This window comes from Entelurus aequoreus, linkage group LG21 (assembly GCF_033978785.1).
Source record: "Entelurus aequoreus isolate RoL-2023_Sb linkage group LG21, RoL_Eaeq_v1.1, whole genome shotgun sequence".
Classification (NCBI taxonomy): Eukaryota; Metazoa; Chordata; class Actinopteri; order Syngnathiformes; family Syngnathidae; genus Entelurus; species Entelurus aequoreus.
Window position 1 is genome coordinate 16,676,438 of NC_084751.1, and position 11,444 is coordinate 16,687,881.

The window sequence follows — 11,444 nt, forward strand, 5'->3', positions numbered from 1 at the left end:
GCCTCTTACCCTCTATGGATCATGGCCGCGGGGCCAAGTTGGCCTGGCCCCTTGGGGCTTAAGATTATTATTTTTGCAAAAGTAGTTTTGCTTGGGTCGCGGCCGCGGGGCCAAGTTGGCCTGGCCCCTTGGGGCCTCTGGCCCCCTGGGCCTGGGCCCGGTAGGCCCGGTCATTAATCCACCTATGAGAGAGACGTGTTATTACATTGCTTTAAAAGGGCACAAAGTAATTACCATGAATCGATTAACGTGGAGCCCGATTTAAACAAGTTGAAAAACTTATTCGGGTGTTACCATTTAGTGGTCAATTGTATGTACTGTACTGTGCAATCTACTAATAAAAGTTGCAACCAATTCTTCTACACGATATCATTAAGACTTAAAATATTGTAGCGTCCAGAAGAAGTGCACACCAAGTCTGACGCTCTTTTTAAACTTTTATTGAGCAACCTATACTAACACAGCTCACTTATCTCGTCCCTTCCACACGCATGTCTATCCTCACTCCTCATTTCGGCAACAACCGCTTCCTCATTTTTCGCCAATCACCTTACAGGCGTGCTACGTTCACAACAATGGGAATTCTGAATATCACTCACTCAAGAACACAACATCAACCTCAGCAGGTCGTTACAATATCTTATTTACACAGATAAGGTGGATGGAGAAAATATCACGTAATTCATTCTAATTGTTTGTCTGGAGACCGGTAGACACAGCTGGGTGAATCAAAATATCGACATTGCAATACAGTATAAACATCGATACCGGTATTGTAAACATTGGTATCGCTATGTGTAACGATCCGTATCGCTTTACCGATGACGTCACACGGGGAAATAAACATGGCGTCTGGACAGCAGTGGGTGTTGGTTGAAATGGTGCAAGCCTTGTACGAGGTAATTTTGTTACTTTTTCCAACACAGTTTGATACTATTCGGTGTCTGGCTACATGTTGCTATTGTTTCTGTTAGATAGTTGTCAGGAAGTATGTGGTACTGATGCTATTTCCGTCTTTTTGTACCATCATGTAACAAAAGACACCACCTACTAGGTAGTACCTAAAATAAACTTTTCTGGATCGGGTTTATTAAGTATAATATTTTGTTATTTTAAGCTTTGATAAATGCGTATTTCGATTATAATGGAAAATATATTTCTGTTGAATAACTTAAGGCGTTTCATAGTGTCGTTTCGACGGTCTAAGCAGATTATTGTAGGCTTCCGTCAGTGTTCTTGCACTATCGAAAAATATAAACTTTTAGTCATTCAAAAGTCTTTGGTTACTCTCAAAATGTGTTTAAGATCTTTCTTCATTTGGTGACCATTTGTAAATTATCACTAACTTAAAGCAGATCGAGACTGTGGAGAACATGTGCACCTTAAAGGCCTACTGAAATGAGATTTTCTTATTTAAACGGGGATAGCTGATCCATTCTATGTGTCATACTTGATCATTTCGCGATATTGCCATATTTTTGCTACTATAAGCATAGATGTAGTCTGAAGTAGGATTTTCACAATACCAGAATTTTAGTAGTCGATACAGATACCTATGAATTTCCACCAGTCTTGATACTTATTCATTACCATTAAAAAATACTGAGCCCAAACTTTTTAATTAACTATTTTATTGAACAGTGTTTTCAGTGTCAAGTATTTAAGAATATAGTGATTCAACATCATTTTGCACAGAATTCAAATTGCAGTATCAGCTGCCAAGATGGAACTAACTATACATTTAAAAAAGAACAGCCGTGTTCTACAACCTACGAGTATGTCAAAACAAACAATACTGTGCTTATAAATATGCTCATAAATAACAGCAATGTTTAACTATTTTACATCCTAAAAGAACAGCAGTGGTGTGCAGCCTTAAAGTATATAAAACAAACAATATTGTTTTTAATATTCTTTCAATATGGTGGTAACATGATGTCACACGTAACTTGTAGTAATGAACTAGGTTAATAAAAAAGCTAAAACATCTTTAAAGACACGTCTGTTGTTGTATCAACACTTAAAGGCCTACTGAAATGATTTTTTTTTTTATTTAAACGGGGATAGCAGATCTATTCTATGTGTCATACTTGATCATTTCGCGATATTGCCATATTTTTGCTGAAAGGATTTAGTATAGAACAACGACGATAAAGATCGCAACTTTTGGTATCTGATAAAAAAAGGCTTGCCCCTACCGGAAGTAGCGTGACGTAGTCAATTGAACATATACGCAAAGTTCCCTATTGTTTACAATGATGGCCGCATGAAGTGAGAGAGATTCGGACCGAGAAAGCGACAATTTCCCCATTAATTTGAGCGAGGATGAAAGATTTGTGGATGAGTAAAGTGCAAGTGAAGGACTAGTGGGGAGTTGAAGCTATTCAGATAGGGAAGATGCTGTGAGAGCCGGGGGTGACCTGATATTCAGCTGGGAATGACTACAACAGTAAATAAACACAAGACATATATATACTCTATTAGCCACAACACAACCAGGCTTATATTTAATATGCCACAAATTAATCCTGCATAAAAACACCTACGTGTTTGTTATGCTAGCTCCTAGCTCCTCTGCTAGCTCCATAGAACGCGCCAATACAATTCAAACACCTGATCAACACACACAATCACTCAGCCCAAAAGACCGTTCACCTAACCCAAGGTTCATAAAGCTTATATATTTTTAAAAAGTTACGTACGTGACGCGCACATACGGTCAAGCTATCAAATGTTTAGCAGCCAAGGCTGCATACTCATGGTACCTGATATTCAGCTGGGAATGACTACAACAGTAAATAAACACAAGACATATATATCTATTAGCCACAACACAACCAGGCTTATATTTAATATGCCACAAATTAATCCTGCATAAAAACACCTACGTGTTTGTTATGCTAGCTCCTAGCTCCTCTGCTAGCTCCTAGCTCCATAGAACGCGCCAATACAATTCAAACACCTGATCAACACACACAATCACTCAGCCCAAAAGACCGTTCACCTAACCCAAGGTTCATAAAGCTTATATATTTTTAAAAAGTTACGTACGTGACGCGCACATATGGTCAAGCTATCAAATGTTTAGCAGCCAAGGCTGCATACTCACGGTACTTGATATTCAGCTGGGAATGACTACAACAGTATATAAACACAAGACATATGTATACTCTATTAGCCACAACACAACCAGGCTTATATTTAATATGACACAAATTAATCCTGCATAAAAACACCTACGTGTTTGTTATGCTAGCTCCTAGCTCCTCTGCTAGCTCCTAGCTCCATAGAACACGCCAATACAATTCAAACACCTGATCAACACACACATCACTCAGCCCAAAAGACAATTCACCTAACCCAATGTTCATAAAGCTTATATATTTTTAAAAAGTTACGTACGTGACGCGCACATACGGTCAAGCTATCAAATGTTTAGCAGCCAAGGCTGCATACTCACGGTACCTGGTATTCAGCTGGGAATGACTAAAACAGTAAATAAACACAAGACATATATTTACTCTATTAGCCACAACACAACCAGGCTTATATTTAATATGCCACAAATTAATCCTGCATAAAAACACCTACGTCTTTGTTATGCTAACTCCTAGCTCCTCTGCTAGCTCCTAGCTCCATAGAACACGCCAATACAATTCAAACACCTGATCAACACACACAATCACTCAGCCCAAAAGACAGTTCACCTAACCCAATGTTCATAAAGCTTATATATTTTTAAAAAGTTACGTACGTGACGCGCACATACGGTCAAGCTATCAAATGTTTAGCAGCCAAGGCTGCATACTCACGGTACCTGGTATTCAGCTGGGAATGACTAAAACAGTAAATAAACACAAGACATATATTTACTCTATTAGCCACAACACAACCAGGCTTATATTTAATATGACACAAATTAATCCTGCATAAAAACACCTACGTCTTTGTTATGCTAACTCCTAGCTCCTATGCTAGCTCCTAGCTCCATAGAACACGCCAATACAATTCAAACACCTGATCAACACACACAATCACTCAGCCCAAAAGACCGTTCACCTAACCCAAGGTTCATAAAGCTTATATATTTTAAAAAAGTTACGTACAAACGCAAAAAAAAAGTTGCGCACATACGGTCAAGCGATCAAATGTTTAGAAGCCAAAGCTGCATACTCACAGTAGCACGTCTGCGTCTTTGTCATCCAAATCAAAGTAATCCTGGTAAGAGTCTGTGTTGTCCCAGTTCTCTACAGGCGTCTGTGTATCGAAGTCAAAAGTCCTCCTGGTTAGAGTCTCTGTTATCCGAGTTCTTCCATCTTGACTGCATCTTTCGGGAATGTAAACAAAGACGCGCCGGCTGTGTACTGTTGTTGCTGACTTCGTTCGAAAAATACGTCCGTTTCGCACCGACAACTTTCTTCTTTGCTTGCTCAGCTTCTTTCTCCATAATGCAATGAACATAATTGCAACAGATTCACGAACACAGATGTCCAGAATACTGTGGAATTATGAAATGAAAACAGAGCTTTTTTGTATTGTATTCAATGGGGAAGGCATACCTCTGTTCCCCGGGCTACGTCACGCGCATACGTCATCCCCAGAGGCGTTTCGAACCGGAAGTTTAGCGGCAAATTTAAAATGTCACTTTATAAGTTAACCCGGCCGTATTGGCATGTGTTATAATGTTAAGATTTCATCATTGATATATAAACTATCAGACTGCGTGGTCGGTAGTAGTGGGTTTCAGTAGGCCTTTAAGCCTTTTCTCATTACGATATGCCTTTTTGCAAATTTGTTTCCATTTTTGTTGTATTTCTTGTTTTTTTTTAAGAGATGCATTCAGCAAATGGCCCCCAGGCCACACTTTGCATTCCTGGTGAAATAGAGCAATAGTGTTGAAAGTGTTGCCAAACGACAGAAGAGTGTCTCAAAGCTGTTTTCTTCGCGCTTATAGAAGTTATAAAGGTTCGCTTGCATGCTTTTGCAGGTTTTCTGAACGCTGTAGTAATGCACAGTCCACGGGCTTGTGGTGGTGGATTTCCACTGTCGCGTATACCTTTGTGACTGCTTGTATTTGATTACTTTATAAATGCTAGACATAGGGTACACCTATCTTTCACTTTTAATATGTACCACTACTCGCCAAATAAAGCGACAAAGTGGCTATAAAGTGCATCACAGATAATTTCTGCTACGTCTCGTTCTCTGGCAAACCCTCTGTGTATGAGGTGTGTTGTGAAGTGGACTTACGCCACACCTACAGTTATGTTACACTGCCACACTTCCATTATCGTTTGTTTATTATGAGCGAAGGCGAACTGAATGTGTCAAATCTGCATTAGTGACAGGCTTCCACGGTTAAGTAAATATATGGAAACATTGAAAACATTTTTTTATAGACAGCAGGCGTTTTTCTTCGGCGCTGACTCAGTGCTCACGTGCTAATTATTGATGGGGCTCGCCAACGAAAAACTGTTATACAGCACTGGGTACTGACGATAATGGAAAAACGCAAAACAGTGACATTCTTAAAAAAACTGTTGTTCGCAGTCACGCAGATCACTGCACTCACACACCATGGTTCCCAGGTGCACTCTATTGCGGTGGCCGTTTCATCGTATTGAAAGTTCCGGGCACTCCATATGGTCCAGATCTAATCAATTGTAAGTTGTTATTAGTTACACTCATTAAACAATTAATCAAAGCAGAATAATATAAATAGCATTTTGTAATCGAAATAATTGTTGCAGCCCTACATAATACATCACAGAAACTGATCAATCAGCTTGTGACTTAATACATGTTTTGTACTGTGCAGCCATTGATCCGATTGAAAAAGGTAGAGAAACATAGATTGGAATTTTTAAACACAGCCTCTTGTTTTATTGGACTCTCTCTTCCACAATCAGATAATGATACATCTGCTGAATATACATCTAACTGTCTTTCTTAGGCTCCATCTTATCACCTCATTTTGGAAGGAATCCTCATTTTATGGATCGTCAGACTTCTCTTCTCGAAAACCTACAGACTACATGAGACTAATAAACTCACTGAGAAGGTAACAGGGTTTGGGTGTGTGCGTGCACAAGTGTGTGCATATGTGATTGTGCATGGGTGTGGGAGATTGAGCTGTTGAAACTGACCATCATATGCACACATGTAATAGTAGGGGAAACATTGTGGTGTCAAAACAGTGGCAAAACCATCCATCCATCCATTTTCTACCGCTTATCCCTTTCGGGGTCGCAGGGGGTGCTGGAGCCTATCTCAGCTGCATTCGGGTGGGGGGCGGGGTACACCCTGGACAAGTCGCCACCTCATCATAGGGCCAAAACAGATAGACAGAACCGTCATGCTAAAAACCACACTGTGTGCATGGCTCCTCAAATTAATTTTTCGCTTAGACTAATTTTGCACGCGCATGGACACATTTTACGCTTGTGTGCAGAATTTGCGCTCAGAATGTATTTCTCTACACGTGCAGCGCTCCACCCTTTTGGCACCTAGCGCCCGGCATTGATTACATGACCCGGCAACTCCCTTCCTTTCTGATTGGTAGCTTTAAACGCATGCTGTTTCTTGGTCAGAGCCAATCCGAGGGAAGTTACCTTCAAACTGTGTCTATTCTGAAGAAGTGTAGTGTTCAGAGTCTAAAGTTTAGACAGAATAACCCATTATATTGTTGGGTTGCATATGACGTCATATCTGTTTTTCTTGTTTGTGGCTTATTTGACATGATGGTCAACCAGCTTGAGTGTAGCATTAAAACAACTGAGAGTGAATGTAGAGTTTGAGCAGAAAATGCCGTATTGCTGTTCTGTTCTCAGGTGTTCCAGTTGTCCAAATAGAGAGATAGGAAAGAGCTTTCATAGAGACCCGAAATAAATAGTTCCTAAAGGTAATAAAGTCAGGGGAAAAAAACAAAAGTGCGTCGAAGGATACTGCTCTTAAAGATATCACTTTCATCATCTTGTGGAATACAATCGGACCATGCTCGTGTCTGCAGAGATCACTTTGTAAAATGTTAATTTGAACATTTGATTTGTTTGAGAAACTTTCTGTGATGCAATCGAGTTTATTCTCTGCTATATTAGTAGTGTTTGATAGCAGAACGAAACGTAAAAACGGTCAAGAGATCACATTAGTTTGTGTTATTTTGTGGTTGCTATGCCTAAATATAAGTACGAAGACCTGCTTGTGCAAATAAACTAACATGTTAAGTCCAAGTAATGAGTACTGTGATTGTTGTTCCAATCCACCATATTTTCAGAACAGAAACTAAAAGCTTAGTTGTTGTTATTGTGCAGTAAAGCCAAAGCCTTTATTCGACACGGATGACACATTATAAAGTATTTTGTGCCATTGGTTTGCATCAAGAAAATATCCGTAATATTATTAATGAACTAGAAGAATAAATCTCCCATAGGCTTAACAGCATATACTGAATCTTGATATTGCCAGCAAACACTGCCGAACAACAGGGACATTTATAGCTAATTAATGAGACAAAATATGAACATCACACCATAAAAACAACTGCAGACATGAATTGTAGATGAGATTGATATTTGTAGCACGAAATCAACTGTAAACAAACTTACCTTTTTACACATTAGCGTCACGATCACAGCTGCACTGTACTATATGTCAAACACTTAGCGATTCACAAATAAATCCAACTTTGTCTTTCACTGATTGCTTAATTTGTGGACACCTCCAGATGTATCCATCTTTCCATTATTTTCTTCCCTAAGTCTGTGTGTGTGTTAAATGAAGTGAGGTCATAGCGAGCAATAACATCTTGGTGATGATGAATAGTTTAAATCTTTCAAAAAAATCTTTCTCAAGAGTGTATAAATCCACTCCATCCCATTTAGTAAAAAAAAAAATATATATATATATATACTGTATATACAGTATATATATATATATATACACACGTATATATATATATATATATATATATATATATATATATATATATATATATATATATATATATATATATATATATATATATATATATATATATATATTCATATATATATATATATTCATATATATATATATATATATATATATATATGAATATATATATATATATATATATATATATATATATATATATATATATATATATATATATATATATATATATATATATTCATAAATTGGCTACCTTTTATCATATAAAGTATGTCTATAGCAGGGGTGCCCATACTTTTTCAGCAGGCAAGCTACTTTTCAAATGACCAAGTTGAAGTGACCTACCTAATATTCATACATATTATTATATATATATATATATATATATATATATATATATATATATATATATATATATATATATATATATATATATATATATATATATATATATATATATATATATATATATATATATATATATATATATATATATATATATATATATATATATGTGTGTGTATTTGTATATATATGTGTGTATTTGTATATATATTTTATTTATATGTGTAGATATATTTATAAATTATATTTGTTTATTTATGAAACAGTCGTTTTTTGTTAACATGCGAAAGGTGTTTAATAAAAATACAAGCATGTTTAACACATGTATCATGTTGTAATTGTATGCATGTTCGAAATAAACTCAAACTATAACCATAATATTTCATAGAGTCCCAAAAGAAATAGTTCATAAAGGTAATAAAATCAGGGGAAAAAACGAAAGTTCGTCGAAGGAAATAGCTCTTAAAAATATCACTTTCATCATCTTGTGGAATACAATTGGACCATGCTCGTGTCTGCAGAGAACATTTTGTAAAATGTTAGTTTGAACATGTGGGCATCACGGTGGAAGAGGGGATAGTGCGTGTGCCTCACAATATGAAGGTCCTGAGTAGTCCTGGGTTCAATCCCAGGCTCGGGATCTTTCTGTGTGCAGTTTGCATGTTCTCCCCGTGACTGAGTGGGTTCCCTCCGGGTACTCCAGCTTCCTCCCACCTCCAAAGACATGCACCTGGGAATAGGTTGATTGGCAACACTAAATTGGCCCTAGTGTGTGAATGTGAGTGTGAATGTTGTCTGTCTATCTGTGTTGGCCCTGCGATGAGGTGGCGACTTGTCCAGGGTGTACCCCGCCTACCGCCTGATTGTAGCTGAGATAGGCTCCAGCACCCCCCGCTACCCCAAAAGGGATAAGCGGTAGAAAATGGATGGATGGATAGTTTGAACATTTGTTTTGTTTGAGAACCTTTCTGTGATGCAATCGAGTTTATTCTCTGCTATATTAGTAGTGTTTGATAGCAGAACTAAACGTAAAAACGGTCAAGGGATCACATTAGTTTGTGTTATTTTGTGGTTGTTATGCCTAAATATAAGTACAAAGACCTTCCATCCATCCATTTTCTACCGCTTGTCCCTTTCGGGGTCTCGTGCGGTCTGCTTGTGCAAATAAACTAACATCATGTTAAGTCCAAGTAATGAGTACTGTGATTGTTGTTCCAATCCACCGTATTTTCAGAACAGAAACTAAAAGCTTAGCTGTTGTTATTGTGCAGTAAAGCCAAAACCTTTATTTCCCCGTGGCCTCCTACCGGTCGGACGTGCCCGAAACACCTCCCTCGGGAGGCGTTCGGGTGGCATCCTGACCAGATGCCTGAACCACCTCATCTGGCTCCTCTCGATGTGGAGGAGCAGCGGCTTTACTTTGAGCTCCTCCCGGATGACAGAACTTTTCACCCTATCTCTAAGGGAGAGCCCCGCCACCCGGCGGAGGAAACTCATTTCGGCCGCTTGTACACATGATCTTGTCCTTTTGGTCATAACCCAAAGCTCAAGCTAGGTTAGGATGGGAACGTAGATCGACCGGTAAATTGAGAGCTTTGCCTTCCGGCTCAGCTCCTTCTTCATCACAACGGATCTATACAGCGTCCGCATTACTGAAGACGCCGCACCGATTCGCCTGTCGACCTCACGATCCACTCTTCCCTCACTCGTGAACAAGACTCCGCGGTACTTGAACTCCTTCACATGGGGCAAGATCTCCTCCCCAACTCAGAGATTGCATTCCACCCTTTTCCGGGCGAGAACCATGGACTCGGACTTGAAGGTGCTGATTCCCATCCCGGTTGCTTCACACTCGGCTGCGAACCGATCCAGTGAGAGCTGAAGATCTTGGCCAGATGAAGCCATCAGGACCATATCATCTGCAAAAAGCAGAGACCTACTCCTGCAGCCACCAAACCGGATCCCGTCAACGCCCTGACTGCGCCTAGACATTCTGTCCATAAAAGTTATGAAGAGAATCGGTGACAAAGGGCAGCCTTGGCGAAGTCCAACCCTCACTGGAAACGAGTCCGACTTAGACTTAGAGAGGAACCACCACCCCCGGTCTGCCAATCCAGAGGTACTGCCCCCGATGTCCACGCGATGTTGCAGAGGCTTGTCAACCAAGACAGCCCCACAGCATTCAGAGCCTTAAGAAACTCCGGGCGGATCTCTTCCATCCCGGGGCTTTGCACCGAGGAGCTTTTTAACTACCTCGGCAACCTCAGCCCCAGAAATAGGAGAGCCCACCACAGATTCCCCAGGCACTGCTTCCTCATAGGAAGACGTGTTGGTAGGATTGAGGAGGTCTTCGAAGTATTCCATCGATCGATCCACAACATCCACTGTCGAGGTCAGCAGAACACCATCCCCACCATACATGGTGTTGACATTGCACTGCTTCCCTTTCCTGAGGCGGCGGATGGTGGTCCAGAATCGCTTCGAAGCCGCCTGGAAGTCGTTTTCCATTGCTTCCCCGAACTCCTCCCATGTCCGAGTTTTTGCCTCCGCGACCGCTGAAGCCGCACACCGCTTGGCCTGTCGGTACCTGTCTGCTGCCTCCGGAGTCCTATGAGCCAAAAGAACCCGATAGGACTCTTTCTTCAGCTTGACGGCATCCCTAGGATTCTAGGATTACCAATCCTAGGTTCTAGGATTACCGCCACGACAGGCACCAACCACCTTGCGGCCACAGCTCCAATCGGCCACCTCGATAATAGAGGTAGGGAACATCGTCCACTCGGACTCAATGTCCAGCACCTCTCTCGTGACATGTTCAAAGTTCTTCCAGAGGCGGGAATTGAAACTCTCTGACAGGAGACTCTGCTAGGCGTTCCCAGCAGACCCTCACAGTGTGTTTGGGCCTGTCAGGTCTGTCCGGCATCCTTCCCCACCATCGCAGCCAACTCACCACCAGGTGGTGATCGGTAAAAAGCTTTTCCCCTCTCTTCACCCGAGTGTCCAAAACATGAGACCGCAAATCTGATGACACAACGACAAAGTCGATCATGGAACTGCGGCCGAAGATGTCCTGGTTCCAAGTGCACGTATGGACATATGGACATTGGAACATTGTGTTCGTTATGGACAATCTGTGACGAGCACATAAGTCCAATAACAAAACACCACTC

At 40.3% G+C, this 11,444-nt stretch overlaps 1 protein-coding gene across 2 annotated transcripts in view; it reads left to right on the plus strand.

The window, feature by feature from the left end:
• Positions 1 to 796: 796 nt before the first annotated feature.
• The window catches only part of sptlc1 (serine palmitoyltransferase, long chain base subunit 1), an 81,561-nt gene continuing 70,913 nt past the window's right edge, over positions 797 to 11,444 (plus strand). For both annotated transcript variants that reach the window (XM_062031082.1, XM_062031084.1), the window contains exons 1-2: positions 797 to 899; positions 5,954 to 6,061. In XM_062031082.1, the coding sequence (XP_061887066.1) occupies positions 822 to 899; positions 5,954 to 6,061 (186 nt within the window). In that variant the 5' untranslated portion in view covers positions 797 to 821. The remainder of the gene's footprint in view (positions 900 to 5,953; positions 6,062 to 11,444) is intronic.